The 21,763-nt window shown below is 40.8% G+C and overlaps 2 protein-coding genes across 2 annotated transcripts; one reads left to right on the top strand and one right to left on the bottom strand.

The window, feature by feature from the left end:
• Window positions 1-6,529: 6,529 nt before the first annotated feature.
• il10ra (interleukin 10 receptor, alpha) lies at window positions 6,530-10,462 on the bottom strand. Its single transcript, XM_047594892.1, has 7 exons — window positions 10,230-10,462; window positions 9,668-9,788; window positions 9,242-9,411; window positions 9,000-9,145; window positions 8,731-8,887; window positions 8,453-8,571; window positions 6,530-8,336 (listed from the first exon to the last, which is right to left on the bottom strand). Exons 1-7 carry the CDS (start codon window positions 10,291-10,293, stop codon window positions 7,407-7,409), a joined length of 1,707 nt encoding a protein of 568 aa, XP_047450848.1. The 5' UTR covers window positions 10,294-10,462; the 3' UTR covers window positions 6,530-7,406.
• Window positions 10,463-13,505: 3,043 nt separating this feature from the next.
• tmprss13a (transmembrane serine protease 13a) lies at window positions 13,506-21,724 on the top strand. The gene is made up of 13 exons (XM_047594896.1): window positions 13,506-13,669; window positions 16,250-16,421; window positions 16,512-16,619; window positions 17,339-17,524; window positions 17,745-17,871; window positions 18,298-18,393; window positions 18,487-18,530; window positions 18,790-18,952; window positions 19,208-19,386; window positions 19,855-19,953; window positions 20,589-20,731; window positions 20,841-20,993; window positions 21,079-21,724. Exons 1-13 carry the CDS (start codon window positions 13,652-13,654, stop codon window positions 21,091-21,093), a joined length of 1,503 nt encoding a protein of 500 aa, XP_047450852.1. The 5' UTR covers window positions 13,506-13,651; the 3' UTR covers window positions 21,094-21,724.
• The last annotated feature ends 39 nt before the right edge of the window (window positions 21,725-21,763 follow it).

Raw genomic sequence — 21,763 nt, 5'->3', positions numbered from 1 at the left:
AGTCATGAGAGTAACAAATGATATGATCCTAGATAGAGGGCTTTGCAGCCTGCCAACCTATTATTGCCGTGATCACTGTAAATGGGATCCGTGACACTTCTCAGCAAGATGTGGTGGTGCTATTCTCTCTCTTTTTTCTTTTTCTTTTTTTACAGGAAATTTGTGAAAACGTATTACTGAGAAGCCCAAAAAGATGAAAAGACAGACTCGTAGTTTGTTCCATATCCAAATAGATGGAATTTCTATGGCCTCACATTTTCTTTCTTAAAGATTGTTATCCACTTATCTACCCACTTACGACAAAGGTCTTCAAGGAAAGTGTACGACGGGCCGTACATGACGTCAGACAAACTCTCTTGTGAAGTCATCTGTAACATAAGGGGAAGGGGTTTGAATCTTGGTGTTTTGGTTCTGGACACCACCATCTTGGCTGTGCCTGAGTCCACCTAAGCCAAAAGTAGACAAGAGGTGGGATGTAAACGGCTCTGAGGCAGACGGATGATGCCTAGGCAGAAATCTAGCAACCTAACTGATGAGTTTCTTCCTTTTCTTCTCCTTCTTTTACGGAGTAACAACGTAAATTTGTTAAAGTTGCTCCCCTCTTCAGCTCTGGCAAACCAGTGGTCGTCGGATGATGTAAAGCATATGGGTGTTCACTGATGTAAGTGAGTGCACTAAAAGGAACTCAGCTGTGGAAATATCTGTTTACTCATTTGCTTTCACACTGTAAAGAGGAAATATGCTTCTTGTAAACACATACATACGTGTGTGTGTGCGTGTGTGTGTGTGTGTGTGTATATATATATAGCAAGTGTGTCAAGCTCATTTTAGTTCAGAGGGCCACATACAACCCAGTTTGATCTCAAGATGGCCAGACCTGCAACTTAATAGCATAATAACAACACATATTTTTTCCCTTTGTTTTAGTGCAATGAAGAACATCATGAAAATGTTTACATTTAATACAAAACATTTCATGAACAACCTTAAAATTCTTAAGCAAAATAAGTGCAATTTCGGGCACAGTGCTGCCATCTACAGTTTAGTTCTGGTCTCAGTGTTGTGTCATGTCTGCAATTCTTACTAAAACTAGGTCAACAGCAGTGGAATTTTTATTTATTTTTTTTTTTAAAAAAAGCTTTTTATTGACAAATTGCAGTTAAGGTCTTTAACGAACTTCCACGGAGGTGTGGGGGGTGTGGGGTGTTGATTGCTGAGTCATACACGTGTGAACTTGGGGAACGTAAATGTTTAGATTCATGTGGGGGCATCAGAGGCATCTTTATTTTACTCTGTAAGATGTATTTAACTGTGATTGGTGTAACTCACTCAAGTTTATCAGACATCGAGTCTCTTCTATACAGCTGGTTTTTACTAAACTAGGAGGAGTCGCCATGTAACCTTAAAGAAATGTGGTCGTGTCATGTGGTCACATTCGTGATGTCAGAGTTTGAATCGCTCAAATAACAGGAAACACAACCACTCGGAACTGATAAGATCGTGAAGGGTGGTGACACGTGTTTACAATTATTTTTGCACATTAACTGTTACATTTTATGCGCTATCTTAAACTCTTATGTGCTACCAGGAAAATATGTTTTAGAGGTGGCAGACTACCGATATGAATCCACAAATTTCGGAGAGAAAGTTTTTTTTTCTTTTCTGCTGAGTGATAGGCGTACTTTCCCTGCGTTTAATCTAAAACATGCCACGAGGGATTGCACACATTGTCAGTGACACAGAATTGTAAAAACCCCAGGTATCCCACAAATGCCACAGCGAGATCCTTATCACCTTGAACTACCTTCGAAGATTGTTTATGGAAATTATTGGTGACTTTTTACAATAACTCGAAAACATTTGCTGCGATATATTGACGAGTGAGTCAGTGTGAAAAGCACCAGTGCTGCTTTTTGACTCAGAGGTTTTTGTATTCTGTCTTGGCTTTGGTCACTTTTGTTTCGTGTTGTGTTTTTTTTTCCTGCAATGATGAAGAGTTGTCTAGTGAATTTCCTCTGACCTTTTTGAATGGGACGTGCCTTTCTTACCTTCATACAGCTCTGTGTAATCCATCCTTACTTAGTTGTACTGACTAGTCATTTGTTCAACTAGTCCCAGTAACTTCATAGAGGCCTTCTCTGGCCTTCCTTTTACTTCCCTATTTTCTGCTGTTTCATGATTATCTAGGGTGCTCATCTTTGTGTTTCAGTTTGAATCTGTGTATCACTACAGTTTCTTGTTTTCTGCTCAGCGTGGGTCTGTTTATTACGGCAGTTTAATTGTCAGCGTTCCGATCACATATTCGCAAAGGTTTTTGGTAAACCTTATGTTAATCTCTATCTTGATCTGCAACAGATGTGATAACAGAAGTCTTCCAGCAGGAGTCCACCTTTATCAGGTGTTGTTCCTCAGATCCCAGTTAATAATCTCTTGGGAGAGAAAGCTCTCCTCTCTCTCCTAAGAGATTATTAACTGGGATCTGAGGTTTGCTGTAAAAATGTGGTGGAAAGGACATATCCTTTGTAAATGTCACGCCGTACATGTTTAAACCTTTATTTCCAAGGCACTAATCTGAAGACTGGAGAAGATCATAGTGTCACATGTTTTTCAGGTTTTATTTGAGTTCCCCACCTGAACTCGGTCAAATGACTTGGGGTATGGCCTCCGTGAAGGCTTTCCATGCTCGCAGTATCGAAGTTTTAAAAGCTATCCGAGATGCAAGAGCAAACGTGGCGTCTGAGCTTATTTTAGCATTTCTTAATGAAGGGAGGGTAGAAGACAGGCGGGTCTGGGAAAGAAGACGAACCGGTTTAGAAGAATGAATGGTATGAGGACATGGACTGACAGACAAGGGCAAATAAGGAAGCTGAGAGAGCACTCAGCTTTTGGTTCTTCACAGTTAAAAAAAGAACAAAATCATTTAATAAAGACTGATGTGAAGCGGACAAAGTAAGAGACGGAGCCCAACACCAAACGGACAGGGAGGAGAGGACAAGAAGGACAGGAGATAACAACAGTCAGCTATGGGGAATGGTGGTAAGAGGCTTTCAGTCTAGATGTTTCATTTCAGGTCTGTTTACAGTTCATCTGTAAGACGAACACAGATGCACTTCCCGACATAATGTTACTTTTATAACTAATATTTAGATACATTAATAGTTTAGTTTTATTATAATGTATTGCTGGGTTGCTGTTTCACATGCTACCTTGGCTCTCTTTGTTCCTTGTGTTTTAAAATGTAAGCTGTGTTGGCTGGCAATTCAGAACTTTCACTGTTTCACATTTCAAAAGATTGTTCCCACCGCGTAAATAGTGAGTTTTTAGTTCAAGGATGCTACCAAGTAAAGAGTTCTTTCTTCTACAGCATCTGCTTCGGAAAGGAAGAGAATATTCTTATATTTCTTGTCTGTTAGACTGAATCCATACTCATCGTTTCAGTCTCTCTACAGAGGCAACACTAATGAGTGCACAGCCTGCATTTTTCCCAGAGATTGATTTTTGAATCCAATTTTATAAAAGGGAATATTCATTCATTATTAACATAAGCATATAATGATCCAATCAGGCTCAGGTAGCCAGAGAAGAGTATTCTGCCTTGTAATAATTTATGTCAAAAATACTGTAATCATGTAGAATTCAAACTAAATGTTTTTTTGTTTTTGTTCTTTCATTAGGCTTGTGTATTGCCTTTTAAACGCTCGAAAAGGTATTTGAGAAATGCTGATCTACGGCTCTTAGTGCCTCTCCGTATTTGTATTTGCAGGAAGCACAGTGAACCCAACAACAGTCGGGGTCCTTGTGGGCTTTGGCATTTTGGCAATCCTCTTTACCATTGGCATTGTGCAATTCTGCTGCAAGTACAAATGCAAAAAGTGTAAAAAGTGCTGCAAGAAAAAGAAGGGTGAGTGGCGCTTTGATTGTCTATTCCTCCACATTGAGACACAATAGATTTGCCTTTGTTGTCATAGCTTTTGGATATCCCTGCTGCTTTCTTACCAAAAGTCTATCTGCAACATCACATCGACTCAGTTAACATGAATGTAAACATTTTTGGACTGTGGTGTCTGAGTAACAGGGATGTTGAGTCTATCATGTCCCCTTCTTTCATGGTGAACACAGAAATCTGCACCATAAAAAACGAAGCTAAAGAGAGAATAGACTTATTTAATTTAGTGAAACTGGTATGCTTCAGGTTACAAAATGGACTATGCATAAGAAAAACAGTGTAGATGTTTATTTTGACTGTTCTTGTTTTGCAGACCCGACGCTGAACCAAGTGCTTACGTGAGTATATTATCTACACTGACACTTCAAATGCGTGTTTGCAAGTTTTATTTCCTGTTTTATAGGCCCTTCATGCTTGTGTGGCTAAACTTGGCTTGTTTGATTTTACATTCTGCAGCAAGGTCGGCTTGAAGAAGTCTCCTCCTCCCTTCTCGATCAGCAGCGTCATAAAATAACACAATGCTTGCAGTTGCAACCACCACGAAGGAAAGCGCACCTCTGATCTATCACTTTCCTTTGCACTATGTACCTCGTTTTTTTAGCATGAATGCTGTATGTTTCTTTTTGCATTTTGCTGCTGTAATTCACTTTGACGCTTAAGCCTGAATATCAAGGCTGTGTATATACGCATGATGATATAATTTAAATGAAAGGCAAATGAACGTGTAAATAAAGATTTCCAATCAGTGTCGCTTAGTCTGTTTTTAATGTGTCCGGAGAAACTGATGACATGAGTCCCGTGATATAGGGTTCAGTACACACCACAGAGAAGGAAACCACAACAACAACAGATCAGTTTTCTTGTAAGCTGCAGGTGATGTCCCTCCAAAGTTCACATAATACCTGTCCGATACTTTCGATAGCTGGCGAAACATCAGTGTCTCATTGTTTTTCCTGGAATGAAACTAAAACATGTTTGTCTCTATGAGTCACTTCATATATTTTGTTCAAAACAGTCATAATGTAGTTGTGCACAGGACCAAAATACAGTTGAGTGATTTATTTCACAACTGGCGTAATTTCAAATGAGCTCATGCTACTTTCCCTCCAATTTTTCATGCCTGGCTGTGCATGAGGCACGTTCTGTACATGGTGTCTAGTTGTAATTATATTCACAAAACATCAATTGGCTTGTTTAATCCTGGATAATCTAGGATGCTGTCTCCCCAAAAGTACTGTGCACATTAATAACCACTGCTTCCACTTACATACAGTATCTGCAATGTACTTCAGATGCTTTGTGTGTTGTGCTGATTTGCACTGGCCCAAAATACGTTATGTAAATGCACAAAATCTGCATTAACTCTGTCAGTTATCATTAGACATGCATGAATTATAATGCAGTCAAACTATGTACAGTATGCTGAGTGCTATATTCAAAGTAGCACATTCATATTAAGTCAGTATTTTAAACATACCAAGAGGAACTCACTGTTTACTTAAGCAAAGATATAAAAGGTTTGTCTGAAAGATTGGCATTATCAGCAAAATGAATTATGTTGGCTTTACATGTGATGGACAGACCACTTTCAAACTGTACATGGCAAATTCCTTTTTGTTTACTGTGTTTCATTCATTAATCCGTGTTTAAGTTGTTTCCCCGAATGTGATTAGAAGTGATGACTGTGGCGATCTAACAGAGGCTCGATTTGAGAGTCATAACAGGATAGTGCCGTTTCTTTGAAATGGAATTATATGGCATACTTAACAATAGTCAGTGTATTAGATGGTGGTTTCAGTTTCCCATCTGAAAGGGCTGCCCGGTAAAGCAGTGATACTACTCCAGATTTAGCATATATTTAAAGTGATTTGAACTTTTTTTTAAAGGTGGATAATGTTGTCGTGGCTGAAATATGCTATGTTCCATAAAAACCGACCATTTGTGTTGGCGGTATTTGGAACTCAGAATATCAACTAATCAAATGCGGAAGACCCCAGCATCTCTTAATAGGTTAATGAAGTTGTAAGCACAACTGTATCATGTGATTATCAGTGGAAAATTTACCGAAAAAAACAGTAACAGCTGCTCACACAGCCTTTTTTTTTTTTTTTGTTTGCTTGGCCTTTAGGATTAGCCTAATGTTGTCTCACTTCCCCTCTGCTTCATGTGTCACATGGAGAAACAACAAGTCACATGATTTTCTTGCCACTGTAACTGTGATTTGAAAATTCAACACTTATTTACTTAAATTCAACACTTAACATATTGGTTCTCTATTCAGTGTGACATGGGACTTTTTAAAAGTGAGTGGAAGCCCGAAAGTATTTCTTTCCTAGTTTAGAAGCTTCGCCACCGCAGCGCTGGTTCCGGTACACGATTTGCATATGGGGATCCCACGTACAGCTTAGAGGTACGTAATGTTTATTTTCCAGCAGGTATCACTTTGTTGCCTCAGGGTTTTCCTTGCATGTGCAACTCTCATGGTTTGTCAAAGCAAAATTGTGTCACCTGTTTACTGGTTGGGATTTTTTTTCTCTTTTCTTTTCTTTTTTTTTTTTTGCGTGAATGAGTTTTACAGGAAAGTCCGAGGAGACATTTTTTAATCATATGTGAAATGACATGTATAATCAGGACACAATAAATAAACAGCGGTTTTCATCTCATCAAATAAATAGTTTCAACAGGGAAGCGGCTAAGGGCAATTTCTGGGTTTTAGTCAGGAGGACATAAAAGTCCAGTGCTGAGTCATAGCCCGTCAAAAAGAATCAAAAGCAAAAAGCCGTTAGATTTCTCACTGTATATGCCTTTTTGGAAACACAGGATATCACACAACGTTGTGGAGTAATCACAGATTATGGTAAGATATGATCTGAAAGCATTGTAGATATGGACTGGTGAGAAATCCACTGCTTCTCTTGATGTTAAAACAAGTTCGAGAAAAAGATTCGTCTCACAAGTTTCAGGTTTGAGGTTAAAAAGTTTTAGAGGGGGCAACTGACAGAACAAAGGTGTCATTATTGGCAGAGGTGAAATGATAAAATGTCCAAAAGTGTGTAACTGTTAAACTGCCTCTCTTCAATGCATCCCACACAAGTTTCGTTTCCGGCACACTTCATGATACACCCAGTGACGAAGGCTTGAACAACGACTTCACTGTATACTCTCTCCGTATAGGCCCCTGAGACTCCAGCTAACAGCTATTAGCCAGCAGCTGTGCACTCTAACCTCACCTTCCTGTCTGTGTTCGACAACAGTCTGCTGTTTGCTCAGTTCATCTTCTCAGTTTCTCCCTTTTTTTTTTTTTTTGCTGCAGATATCTGACACTGGGGCATTTCAACATGCAGCGGTGCTCCTATTTCATGATTCAACGAGAGTGTCATGTCAGAAAGGAACGTGTATTGCGCCACCACATCCGTGACAGAATGATTGTATAAATAGTGTTGTTGCAGTCTACGGTGTGTCATTCAGTTTTCAGCTGCACGTCATAGAGCGAGAGAGAAACATTGTTCATATTGAAGTCCTGCCCGCACTTCATCAGATGCAGCGGTGGCAGAGACGTTAGCAGAGGAAACGTGTCCCCTAGCTCTATAAACGTCGATTCCAAATCGTCCATTGTGACGGTGTCAGTTTGTGTTTTTCCTGTGCAGCCTGGGGCGGTAACCCCGCCTTTGTAAGAGTCCACCATATCACACTCGCTGCCAAGTAGTCCGTTTTCAATGCACACAGATCTGTATTGTTTGATAACCTCAGTGCCATAGTGACCTTGTTTATGACACCAAGGACACTGACCTGCTCCTGAGCAAATACACAACTGAGGCCCAGCTCTGTATCCTGTGACCACTTCAGCCAAAACTGTGTCCGGATGTATCTCTTTAAATGTGTCCTTGTCACCGCAAGCATGAGTCTGCACAGCTGGAGGGCTCTGGCTGCGGTAATTACCTCCAGCGACGAGCTCTTTCAGAGGCCCGCTGTCCTGACCGTCCAGGTTCAAGGAAGACGTATCAAGATGGCAGCCCATGCCCACGCCGCTGTCTTCCCGTTTCCTAACTGTGTCAGTTTGGGTTCTCTCATCCTGTATGGGGTAATCTGTCTGGCAGCTAGTGGAGCCCTCCGATCCTCCCATGCTCCCGCATCCACTGTCCTCTTGCCTCGTCGGGGGACTTCTTCCATTGTTTGAGGCAGAGTTTGACCGCATGCTGACTCCACTGTCCATGCTGGTCCTCCTGTTCTCCTCTTCACTGTCCTTCATTACTGTGACACGGGTCACTGGGTCTTTGACGCAGTCTGTCACTGGCATCCTGTAGCTGGAAAGGAACCATCCTTTGTCAGTGACCACCTCGATTGCCCCATCTCCAACAGAAAGTGGAAGCCAGCCACTTACAGGGGATTTCTAGGGTGAGGTGAGAGAAAACACGGGAACAAAATGAGGTTCTGTTTCGAAACAGCTGACTGCAAATTTATGTGTTGCTGCGATGTTCCAATATTTCTATAACTGAACGTGCTTACCAGTGCGGCAGGTGTTTTCACAGGGTGTTTCAGATAACACAGGAGGAAAGCCACCAAAATAGCAATGAGACCCAGCACGGCGAGAATTGACAAGGACGAAACAGCCATTACATACCACTCTGAAAATGGAGAAAGAACCAGGAATTTAATAGGTGTGAGGGTGTTTTGAGAGAAAGAGTACACATTAACACCTCTAATTATTAACTAGAATACTGTTAGGTTGTCTTTTGGTGCTCCTGCCTGTTGCCTGTGCATGATCATTAAAATGTGTTTCTCACCTTTCTCTGGTAGCAGCAGACACTGTTTGCTGGATACGCCGCTGGTGGAGAGAGTTCCTTTTCCTTCAACCTTGATGCTTACGCAATACTCGATCCCCCAGTGGAGAGAGGTGAAAACCCTCTCAGCCTCCTGATCGTCGAGGTAGGCCATTGTGTTCTGTAGGGTAACAACAATAAGAAAGTGAGTGATCTGTTGGGGATTTTACCCAAAGTGCGTGAGCTGATCTACATTGCCTCTCATATTCTGCCTTTACGCCTAACAAACCCACCTTCTGTGTGTCCCCTCTTTCTTCCAAATAGATAGTGTAGGTGAACCCAAAAGGAAAGAGCTTTGACAGAATGGGTTTTTGGTGAACAGTCACTGTTAGAGTGCTGGAGGTAGCCTGCAGACTGAAGGAGGGAGGCTGTAATTTACCTGAAGGAGAAAATGATGAGAAACCGTTATTTACCCGCACCTTTTTTTTTTTTTAACCATGATGCACTCAGACACCACACTGACAAATTTATTTACCTTGATTTAGGAGAAATTTCTTGGATGTCCACGCAGACTCATCATCTCCATTCACCAGCTGAACTTTGACCTTGTATGCAGGGACGTAGTCATGTATTAATCCGCTAAGCTCACAGTAAGTTTGTGTGATCCTTGTGCAGCCAGCTACCATTGCCCATTCATCAATGTACCTGAGGACAGAAGTCAACACCAGTTACCAAAGGAAAGGAGTAGAGTCACTTAATAATATGAAGTAAAATCACAAAAGCAAATTTAAAGATTTAATAAATGTAATCTATAAATTATTAACATCAATCAATAAGAAATGAAGAGGAAAACACATCTATGCACTGATAAAGAAGATAAGAGAGGCTACTGGGAAATTTGAATTTTAAAATATAGGAACTGCATACCGTAACTCTGGTAAAAGGGAATTACAGAACTTACTTTGCCATTTGCACATTGTACGTGGAATTTGAGGGGGCGTCCGCAGGTTGTTTCCAAAGCACAATCACCTCTCCATCTAAAATATTCACCTCCAGCTTCTCAGGCTGAGGGATTTTCACGCCTGTCACAGAAAAAAAAAAAGTTGTGATGAACATTCACTACAAGATCCCTTTAAAATCGGTTTTTAAAAAACAATAAAAATTAAACAAAGGCTTAATAAGGTATCTTTAGTTTAACCTCAAAGGTTAAACGGCCTAGATAATGAAAAGAGACTTGCCATAAAAATCATTTGACAATCATTTATGGGATCTCCAATCCTGGACAGACTGTGGGTTTTTTTTGCGGCGTACACAGAAAGAGTAATGTTTCCTGTTTCCACTCTGATTGTATCACACTTCTGTTCTATAAAATTATCTTTACAAGATGGAGATCATATCCACCGCTAAAAATGGGCTAGAATAATAATGACATTCATTATTATTCTAGCCCATTCATACATCATAACAGATAATCGCAGAGGTAACAGACTCTATAGATATCATAATAAAAAGATGGGAATTACCTGATACATGGCTTATGTAGAAAATTAGGCTGACGAATACAGACAGTTTGCTTTTGAAATCCATTTCTGGTGACTGATGATCAAAATCCAAGCGTCAGTGTTGGAACATCCTCCTTCCAGGTCAACTGTGTGTAATGGTACAGAGTCACATGAAGAGCTAATGACAGCAGTAGTGTGGGAGCAGCTGTACGCCGACTCGCACTGACAGAAATAAGAAGAGGTCACTGGTTTTTCTCAAATGACTCTATTTACATAGTTCTCCACGAATGGCGCCCTCCCCTGCGCAACAGCCCTCCCCCTTTAAATGATGGTTTTCCTGTTGCGCTTACATCAGTGACGCTGCTGCTAGTTTCATCTCTCTCTCTCTCTCTCTCTCTCTCTCTCTCGCCGCTCTCGCCTCTCTCAACCAACTCTTTCCTTCCTCTTTTGCTTTTTCTTTTCCCCTTTCCTTACTCCCAGCACCCTCTGCATTGAAACGCTGTGAGAAACAAACCCTGTTGGACTATACATGGCTCAGAGACGAGAAAGCGGAAGCTTTCAAGAATTCCCCTTTCACTTTATATATATCTATATATGTATATATATACACACACACACACACACACACACACACACACACACACAAACACACACACACACAGACACACACACACACACACACACAGTGCTTTTGGGGAAAATTCAGTTTTTTAATTTCTTAGTTTCCATACCAAGATAACTTGCAAATATATCTTAGACTTTCATTCTTATTTCATGTGTTCTCACTTTTTTTGACCGCCATGTTCCTTTTGTTAATCCCCTGATGCAACTGTACAGGGACTTAACAGAAGTTGCAACAAATATAAGTCAAAAATACACAGTGTAAAATAAGGCTGGGACATTACAACATTACAGATTCAATACGCAATCCATCTCCTTTAGCCTGTGTCTGTGCAATCGGACAAACTGAATCAGCTTTTTGGAAAGGTGGTGAATTTTATTGCTAATTAATATGAAATTTGATGAATAACTCTTTATCTTGGGATGTTTTCGCTGTAAGTTAGAAAGTCATATTAACCGCCGCGCAAGATATGACATAGACATAACCTTTGCTAAAGTCTTATCAGTGAGGGAAATATCTGTTTCACTCAACCATGATTACTGACAAACCCTATCTCCACACCTCATCTTGCACAGAAATGAACAAGTTCAATAATTTGTCATATATCGCCTCCAGTTTGACGTAAAAGCTCGAGATGGTTCGCAAATTACTTAAAAATATGCACCCACATCCTCGAATATAGTTTTATATAATGTCAGTGTTTCTTTTACAAGGAACTCCTTTATAACAAGGTCTAAAAGTGTCACTTATAATCTGTATTTTTATCCTGTGTCATAAATAATAAAACTGGCCTTTCTGTCTACTTTGTCTTCATTACACCGAAGAGAAATGCATCAGGACAATGAGATATTTAAGGAGGGAAGCAAGTTCTGCTCACATTATAATTATTCTTAAATGTAGCATTTAACTCATATCTTTTAAACAACCTTTCAATTCTGAGAAAGTGATTTTCTCTTAAACGGAGCCAAATATCTCGCCTCGGTTTCACGCCTCCTCTTCACATGTGACTTTTTAAAGTTTTAGTTCCTGGTAAATGCAAACAGACATTCTGCAAAGTAAACCACACTGTTGTTCACCATTTCTGAGTGTCACCCTTTGGTTTCTGTCAGGCAGGTGGACAGAGAACTGCTGAGTAAATGTGAGCCGTGGGCGACCGATTTCAAATGTCACAGATCGCCTGTTGCTGTTCACATGGGGGACTTTTCTGATTAAGTCAGTTGGTAAGTGAGGAGAGTTCAGTGGCAACATGCACATGCAGGGACAGAATATCTAATATCCCCCTCTAGTGGCATTACAGGATCTATCATTGAAGATGTTGAAGACATGACCACAGACAGACGTGCCACAACGGCCTGCAGCCAGGTTCAAATCTGGTGGACTGTGTAGTTACAGTATGTGGTCTGTGTCTTAGAGCAGAAGCAAAGTCATTGCCCTACATTCATGTTTTTACTTTGTGTTGTATCTATTACCCAAGGGCAACAGAGCTAAGATGACACAGATGTCAAGAACACAGGGGTACAAGATGCAGGGTCACCCTATGACATGGTTCTTCAATAGCAGGTCCGTGACCCCTGGGGGGGTCGACAGCGATACTGCATTTACATTTAAAGACACATTAACATGAGTCCAACATGTTTTAGTAAAGGGATAAATGGAGGCAGAAAACGGTAGCTTTCTTTCAGCTCCTGTACACAGTAGGCTCCACCCTCATCGCTGCTGAGCCTATCACAAGGCCACTTATTACACATCGACACAAGCCGCAGAATTAAAAAAAAAAAACAAAAAAAGAATATTTGAACCCGTGCATTATTTGAATTGCTTAATATTGAATGCAAAATAACATATTTATAAATAGTCCTAGGCCGAGTTTAATATATAACACATGTCGCAGGCAGGGGTCCCTACTTAATCTCTAATCACTTTGGGGGCCCTTGGCCTGAAAAATGTTGAAGACCCCTGCCCTACAAGCTTGTGAAATGGAGCAGGGCAAATGAATTTCATACTTAGATAAACATTTTGAACCTTATGCTGATGTATGGGGACAGGAAAGTAAAAGGTGTCTGTTCCCTCTGTATCTGTTGTAATCTCGTGTGATAGTAAGAGGGAAAATGAGAACAAACAACAACAACAACAACAACAAAAAAGTGAGTGGTAGCGTGTGGAAAGTGAATATGGGAACACCAATGTTGTAGGAGGAACACAACAATAGAAGACACAAACAAGGAAGGCACAGATATATAACTTTCCACAGGCAGAGGTTAATGATGAACTTATAAGGAATGCCACTCACAAAAAAAGATTATGATTTCCTAGATTAAGTGACTAAGCAGTGTTTTTTTCTCCACCGTTTCCTTGTGTTGCTCCTGAGCACACGATATTGTTGAACAACGGAGAATGGTTTTGTATGTTAAAACCATCCAGTAGAAATGTATGACCTCTCTGTGGATAGAAAGCTTTTTTGGTTCAGGGTCCTGACAGCTCAGCTGGTGTCATTTTCATTCTGTGAAACAAAACAATGTCTGATACTATCTGGCTGCCTCAAAACCTGTCCGGCAGGTAGGAAACGGGTGCACCTAGGCACACCCATTTCTGCGAGGAGAAGAATGAAGGACAGAGGGAATGATAGAGGCTGGAAGTGGGAGGTGTTAGGGAACGAGGGGGAAGGTGCGTCTACCTTTTAATGCTTGCCTCAAGGTCGGTGACAAGCAGATAGACAAGAAGAGTGGACAGTAGTAACAGTGTTTTGTGGTGTGAACCATGCTCTAAGAACTTCTCTGTGACTGAAAAGCACCAACCATCTGCTCTCATCTCTACCAGTCCAATGGCCAAGTATGACCCGGTAAGTTCTTAGTTGTGCTTCTTCATACCACAGAAAGTATCACTTCCATCTGCCGTGTGTCTCTTGGCCTCACTTGAACATTCCTTCCTCTCAATAGTCAGACTTACTTCTTTATCAGTACTAACCTGCCACCCTAAAGATAGCTGTGTTTATCTGCTTCTCTGTTTGTTCTATTTTAGTTTCAGTGTGTGGTGTTGGTTGTTAAATCTGTGAAGTGTGCAGTTGAGAGACAGGCCTTATTTGTTTCCACTGACTTGTCAGGCGGCAGGTTTCTGTCTTAGTTTCTGTGAGGCTTCATTTGTACTTGCTGGAAACTCTTTGTTTTTTTCAAAAAAAAAAAAAATGTACAAATTTCCATCTAGTTCTACAAACAACAATGGTTCGTGAGCAAAAAAACAGCCCTGTTGACAACTTTATGAACTTTATGTAGACTGATTTGTTTTGTCAAGCCAAGCCAACTCTGTAAAGAATTGATCTTTAAGTTTTTACAAAATATATGTGTTGAACATCAACTGTTGCTTCTGTTGTTCTGTAACTAAAGGGCCTGTTGAACATGAGATTTTTTTAATTAGACTCTGCTTATCCAAATTGAGAACGCAGGCACGAGTCTAATATACTGCTCACATTTTAAAACCTTTTAAGACAAACTCTTGATTTTAGAGTTTCATTGAGTATATTTGATGTGCAGTCAGGATGTGCCACAGATGTGAATGCAGATGTGTGAAATAATACGTTTTCAGGGGACGGACTGTTTATGTAAAAGGCGATGAAATTTGACGTCAATCTGACTTTGTCTGCAAAGGCTGGGTGAATCAATATAAAGGGACGCTTTAGTTCCCCATTTCATGTCTGGTAGTTTTGTAACTATATATGGCGTGCTTATTGTGTGGGCCAAATATTGACCTTCTAAGTGTCATGAAAACCCCATATCTTTTAATTTTTCCAGTAGCTTTCCATGATGGAGGCCAACAGACAAACCGTGCAATATGATCATGTGTTCTATGCTGGGAAATATGATGAACCTACACCTCTGCCTTATGTATACTGCCTATAGATCTGTTTAGAAACTTGATCACTGTGCAATAGAAAAAACCTTTGTTGGTGAGACCTTTTGGAGCTTTTTAGTCCTTTTTTTTTTAACTTTGGAAAGGTCATAGCAGCCAGGCAACGTCACAGCAACCAAGAAGAAGCCAGAGTTCCTTTTGGGAACTGAAACCTATGACTGCTTTCAGAGGAGATTTGTTCAAGTTACTTCTTTTTTACTTTGGAAGTTGTCGGGGCCGATGTGTGTTGCAAAGACAGTAACCGACAACAATTCAGAATTGCTGAAAAATCTGATTATAGAAGACTAAGATACTGGAACTGTTGTATGGAACATTATATCTGGTTGTATTTTGATTAGTAAGAAAATAATGACTTATTAGAAATTAGATTCCTTGCATACTTTCACTTTTACGTGGCACAGCAAACAGGTGACAGGTGGCTCTATACTGTTCAAACAAGTTCAATAACATTCTTTATTTTCATATAAGCTCAACTTACTGTAACTGAATGTCACCAAAATAACATGGAAATGTCCATCTGCAGCCAGTTAGCTTATCTTAGTATAACTTTGTTTTATGCCAGGGACTTTTGGAAATTGTTTGCAAGAAATAATGTGTAACATTATGTGCATTATTTTTAACTGGCTGCTGGTGCTAGCTACAGATTTAGGGCACAGAACTGAAAGTGGTATTATTCTTTTTATTATTCTCTGCGCATAATACAAAAACACAAAAAAGGCGAGGAGGCCGGAAGCATTATATTCATTGCTACGTAAACAAATCCCATGGTGTTCCTTGACCCTGTGTACACAGCATACTAGTTTACAGTAAACTCCAATCTTATTTGGAGCATCAGGAAATAAAGATTGTTTATGAACGTGAGTATGAAATGATGTGGAATGAACTTCGGACGTGTTCCTTAAAAGTCATCAACATAAAGACAGAACAACAGCCTCTTCTGACCTATTTAACATGAGTCATTCACGTGATAAAAAGAATTCGTGCCAAGTTTGATTATAAGGAACCTTAATTCTGACTAATCAACCTACTAACATGAACTGATGTAAACCCACTGCTCTTAAAAATCCCAAACACTGATAAAGTCTTTTATTTATACTTGATATGCCTCCTGGGGAAAAAAAACAAGGCCGGAGAAGATATCACAAACAGAAAAATAAGGAAATGAACTCTTAAACCTGATCTTTTAGACCCCGTTGCCAGGATACATGTTTGTGTGTATAAGGAGGTAGACTTAAGCATAAGGTTGATAATAGTGTTAGGATTGCATGGAGAACAAAGGGATTCGTGCTCGGTCTTGGCAACCGCAAACATTCCACTGATTATCCTCTCTATCTATGATCTATCTGATGGTATTTTTATACCTTTGTCCTGGGATCTTGTTTCTAATAATAAATAACACAATAATGGAGTCTTCACAAGTCATTGTGTGTTATTACAATAAGGGGTTTTTGATATGTAGTAGTAAGCTACATATTTCTTTTTTAATTATTTTTTTTCGTTCCCTTTCTCCCCTCAGGATGCACCCCCTCCCCCTTACTCTGTCGCCGTGCACGCCCAGCCCCCTCTTAAGTCTTATGAAGAAGTGGTGTATGGCGTGGGACCAGGCCTGACTCCCCCCAGTCACCCCCATTACATCCCCCAGTATTCACCCCCGGTGACTGCTCCCCCAGTCACGCAGACGAGTATACGTGAGTGGTACCCGCATCTACCAATATTACAACGAATGGAAGCGTGGCACTGGGCCTAATGAATTCGTGTTTTTGTTTGACCACGTTCAGCCCCCAGGAGGAAAAAGAGATGCTGTGAGGGCAGCAGGCAGTGTTACAGTGGGACAGGGGTGGCCTTGCTGGTGCTCGCTGTTCTGGGACTGGCCGTCTGGCTTGGAGGTACACTTTGTTTATTCATGTACTGCTCTAATCCGTTCAGGGTTGCTGTGACTACATGCAAAGTGAATGTTGTGTCTTGTGCCCTTGTGGTTCTGATGACAGTAGATTTAATTATTATTGGGATTGTATTACGTGCCAATGTGTAATGTGTCATATATCCTTAGTGAGGCCAATAATGGGTCAAGTTCTTCACTCGTCAGTACTGAAGGAGAGAGTGGAAGAGACAGTAACAGACAACATTTAAGAGTTACTGAAGCCTCATTAAAGTTTATTAAGGCTTTGTTGCAGTGACTTATTAAACTACACTGTGGAACCTCCTGTTGCATACTTTTAATTTGACTGACAAACAAAATAACATAAAAGAACTTGTCACAAACTACTTACAGGTTCCCACACTCTGAACTGTTCAAACTAGTTAAGTCACATAACATTCTGCATTTAAGACCTCAAGTCACAAAGAGTAAAACACTATAATAGTTACGCATATATACTACAAGTCAATGTATTAGCTCATTTTTACTGAAAGTGAAAGAAATAATATGGACATCTGGGGTATTGGGTCTGTAAATCAAATAACTTGTCTGACTTGCAGTAGTAGTAATAATAAAAATAATAATAATGACAGGAGTAATGGGTCAAGTTCTGATAAACTTTATTAGGACACAGGTGTGTTTGTGTCTTCTACTTGCCCATGACTATCCACTGTCCTACAATCACAGTCCGCTACGGCACCAGGTCAGGGGGATTCTCTTACGACTACGAGGAGGATGAAGACGATGACGACAACTATGACGACGAAGAACACAGAAACGATGTCCTGGCAAAGATAGACACTTGCCCGAGCACAACTGTGCAGTGTGATGCAATAGCAAACTGCCAACTGGGCACCGATGAAGCAAACTGTGGTAAGTAGGCTCATGCGCGCACGTACACCTCACCAGAGTCATGGCATGTGGTGAACTTGGAGGGTCGAGGCACTTTGCAGTTTCGTAGTCGTAAAAGTGGAAGCATGCATCTAAAGGCTCCATATTTCAGTCACATTTCAGTTGGGCACGACCCACTGAAGTGATACCATCTAAGTTGTTCTCTTTCTTTCCTTTCATCTCCCTCCATGTTTCCCCCCAGTGAGATTTGATGAAAACAGCGGCCTGCAGGTCAGGACGTCTCAAGATGGCCGCTTCTTACCGGTGTGTTATAAAGGCTGGGACCAGGGCTATGCCGACCAGATCTGCGCTCAACTGGGACTCAGAAAGTAAAGAATGGACCACTTTAACTCGCCCCATGTAGTCAAAGCTCTCACCTGTTTTCTGAATATCACACATAGAATTGTTTCTGGGCAGCAGTTCAGCATCGAAATATTTATTCCCTATCGCTATTTGGACTCGGCACAGATATTGTGAAAGGGTGATTGAACTAGCCATTTTTCCAGACCCCATTTGAACAACACCAGGGCCTTTATCAACCTGTTGTTTAGCTACTGATTTTCATCTAATTTCTTTGCACCTGCTACTGTGTGTTTAGGCTTGAATTGATTCTCCGCAGGTATCGCTGAGTGTCTCAGTGTGACAGAACCAGAATGTGTATCCAGACCTAATCAGGCATTGATTTGACAAAATGGTCTCTGTGTGTGCAAGTTTATCTCCCCGGTATTCTGAACAGCCCCTTTCTCCATCTCCAGGTCCTATGTGAGCAAAGCAGTTCAAACACAGGACTCCATTGCTTTAACACTTACCCACAAATCAGATTCTCCAATCCAGGGTCTGGTAAATGTCAGGTACATATCTCATCATGTGAACTTTGGTTTGTTTGGCTAACTGCGTGTATTCATGTTAACTTGGCATGTTTTTCTCATCACCGCACTACATAGTCCTTCCTGTCCAAACCAGGAGACTGTCTCCCTGCAGTGTGTGGGTAAGGAGTCTCCATCTGTTCCTGCAGTCATGTGTCGCACACAAGCTCTTGCTCTCTCTGTTTCTATCTCACACACACAGTATTGTTAAGTGTGAAGAAGCCACTTGGATTATTTGACATTGTTGTGTTATTTTAAAAACCGATATAGCTTATTTTGAAATTGTATTTATCAGTGATATGTGAGGCATAACAGAATATGGCACAATTGAAGATTAACATCATTCACCTTGATTTATTTTTTGATCTCTCTCATTCACAGACTGTGGTCGACAACAGTCCACTTCCCGAATCATCGGTGGCACAGCAGCTAAGTCGGGTCATTGGCCGTGGCAGCTGTCTCTCCACTTTAAAGGATCCCACATCTGCGGAGGAGTCCTGATCTCCCCCGATTTTGTGCTGACCGCTGCCCACTGTTTCCCAGGGTAACTGACAAAGAAATTGTCCTCGCAACCTCTTCCACCCTTCAAAATTATTATTTTTCCTCAGTAAATTTGCTTACCTTTACCACAAATCCATACACTGTAGTTAAAGAAACTTGTGTAGCTGCAGCCCACAAAGCCACTTTGACACGTTTTCGAGATTAACGGAGAGTGCTTTATGCTAAAAATGTAAGTGTTAATGCCGAATCAGTTGGAGTCCTTTCGCTTTGCACTGAGTGGTCTCTTTCTGTGCTGCAGAAAGAACCCCTCGTATCTTTCCCCTAACAACTGGAGAGTGTATGGTGGAACGGTGTCACTGGACAATCTGCCTCAGCCCTACCAGGTCAAGAAGATCATACTCAACGAGAACTACGACAGCAATACCAACAACAACGATGTTGCTCTGCTTGTACTTACATCTCCAGTCCAGTTTAATGGTAAGTCGCATCGTAATTGATTTTTTTTACTGACTCATACCTGTTCTTTTTTAACCTCGTACATATGTAGGTGTCATGATGGTAAGCAGAACTCCATGCAGCATGGGACGAGTCTAAGATGTGTTTTAATATGATCATCTCCACAGTCAGAATAAATGACCTTGCGCGATGCAACAAACTATGTCTATGCCGGTTGGTAGTATTTGTCCTGAAGCAGTATGCTGTGTGGCCAGGTGACTGAAAGGCTAGAAAGAGCAGCAGTCCTTCTGTTGACTGACCTGCATTTAAGGGCCTGTGTTGAAACTTCCTTGAACAAAATTTCTGCATCCAAAATTTCTCTTAAAGGGTTACAGTCACATGGATAATAGGATTTACACAGCTCAAACTACCATTGGACACACACACACACAAAAACAATGAAAATCTTTCAAAATGTTAAATACATGTTTTTTTTGTTTTGTTATACAGATAAAGTCCAGCCCGTTTGTTTGCCAGCTTTTAACCAGAGGTTTCCCCCCGGCACCCGCTGCTGGACATCAGGGTTTGGCACAACTGAGGCAGGTTCAGGTAAGCTGGAAAAGGAGCCACCAATGACAGTATTGTGTCTATTCTTAGCGTGTTTGATCACACATTAGCTTCCACCGTAGCTGGCAGACACATACGATATTCAGCCATGTGTTCTGCTTTAGGTTCATCTTTATTTATTTCTTGATTACCGACTAAATGCCCAGATTATTTTCCCCATTCAGAAACCATTCAACTCCATCACTGTACATAACACTTGATCAGAGATATGACACCCAAACACATCTTTACTATGTTCAAAGGAAGGATTACAATTGCAGGCAGGAATGCAATCAGATGAGACAACAAATCTGGACATTTCAAATCCCTAAGAAAACACGGAAAATCTATGAGAGTGGCAGATTTCTTTCTCTATATAATGACGCAGACAGCAAATGAGAACGATAGATGACAGACGGATGTAAGACTCAACAATAACGACTGATGAGCTGATACAGAATTACAGCTAACAACTGATCAGATCTACTGGTGACAAAAGACAAACTACATAAAGAGCGTGGGCTAGACGTTGCCATGGCAGTGCAACTACATTTTAAAATCTCACATATTCACCCTCAATTTTAACGTATTTTATAGCATTGTATAAAAAACTCTTTGGATTGTTTTTCCCCAACTAGGCATCGTCTCCAGGGATCTCATGGAAGTGTCCGTGGATATCATTGATAGACGAGTGTGTAACAGCCGCGATGTGTATGGAGGAGCGGTGACCAAGAACATGATCTGTGCTGGGGACCTGCAAGGAGGCAAAGACTCCTGTCAGGTGAGCAGTCAGTGTCAAGGAATCACATGACTAGACAGTGAGTTTGAAATATCCAGAAAAAAGTGCGCTTTTCTTTTTATATGAACACATACACATTGCATTTTCTTAGGGGGACAGTGGCGGACCTCTGGTGTGTAAGGGAGAGAGTCTTTGGTATCTGGTGGGGATCACCAGTTGGGGATCTGGCTGTGGTGAAGTAAACAGACCTGGTGTTTACACCCAAGTCAGTAGTGTCCTGCCCTGGATATATACCAACATGCAGGTAAGAACTGACGGATGGATGAATGAAATTAAAAATGACCAGAATGCAGTGGCTTTCAACATGTAAACTCCTGTGCCTCCTGCAGCAACAGAAGCAGTGACGTCTCCTTCTGGTGGTGTACTTCCCATCTTCCCCAATGAAGTCTGCACTATGAAGGTCACATGCTAGCTTGAGGATATAGCAGCATGACGAAATGCACACAATGTTTTGCATCATCTTTATTCATATGTTGTTGTTGTTTTTTTTTAAGAAAATGTGTTTTATACTACCAGAATTATTCACAGACACTAATCAATGCACTGACGTGAGTCTGTCTTGATTTTATTCGTCATACAGCCGTCACCATTTGAAAGCAGTTTTAAAAGCAGTTGCTTGTCACTCTGTGCCAATGAAGGATACTCGAGTCTATTTTGTTTGGGAACGATATTGTTTAAAAAAAAAAAAAGATTTATGATCAAAGAGGTGTGTTTTTTTTTCTCAGGGACGCATCTCAGGCTTTTCAATGTTGACCATTGTTTACCACATGTTAAAATATATGTATTCTTTTTATGAACGAATGAAGCAGAATGAATCTTGACTCCTATACTGAGCTGGGACTCTTTGCACCTAAGCCTTCCCTTGTACCCACACTGTGAACTTTCCCTTGCATTAAATGTGTTTTGTGTCATATTTGTGTGTGTAGGGATCACTAAAAATTATATGAAGAAAATAAAGATTAATGTAAACCGTTATTGTGGAGTACATTCATCATTGGGTGGTCTGAGGGGTGA

Source organism: Mugil cephalus, chromosome 9 (assembly GCF_022458985.1).
Source record: "Mugil cephalus isolate CIBA_MC_2020 chromosome 9, CIBA_Mcephalus_1.1, whole genome shotgun sequence".
NCBI lineage: Eukaryota > Metazoa > Chordata > Actinopteri > Mugiliformes > Mugilidae > Mugil > Mugil cephalus.
The sequence above is the reverse complement of the archived record's forward strand: the minus strand, read 5'-3'. Positions and strand labels throughout refer to the sequence as shown.

Bases quoted from the DNA above. Each gene is read 5' to 3' on its own strand.
- il10ra (XM_047594892.1), bottom strand. From the start codon at position 10,293: ATGGATTTCAAAAGCAAACTGTCTGTATTCGTCAGCCTAATTTTCTAC. The intron at 9,146-9,241 runs GTAAATAAATTT...TTTCTCCTTCAG, and splicing joins GAAATTTCTCCTAAATCAAG to GTAAATTACAGCCTCCCTCC. The intron at 8,888-8,999 runs GTGGGTTTGTTA...GTTACCCTACAG, and splicing joins AAAGAGGGGACACACAGAAG to AACACAATGGCCTACCTCGA.
- tmprss13a (XM_047594896.1), top strand. The intron at 16,620-17,338 runs GTACACTTTGTT...CTACAATCACAG, and splicing joins ACTGGCCGTCTGGCTTGGAG to TCCGCTACGGCACCAGGTCA. The intron at 18,953-19,207 runs GTAACTGACAAA...TCTGTGCTGCAG, and splicing joins GCTGCCCACTGTTTCCCAGG to AAAGAACCCCTCGTATCTTT.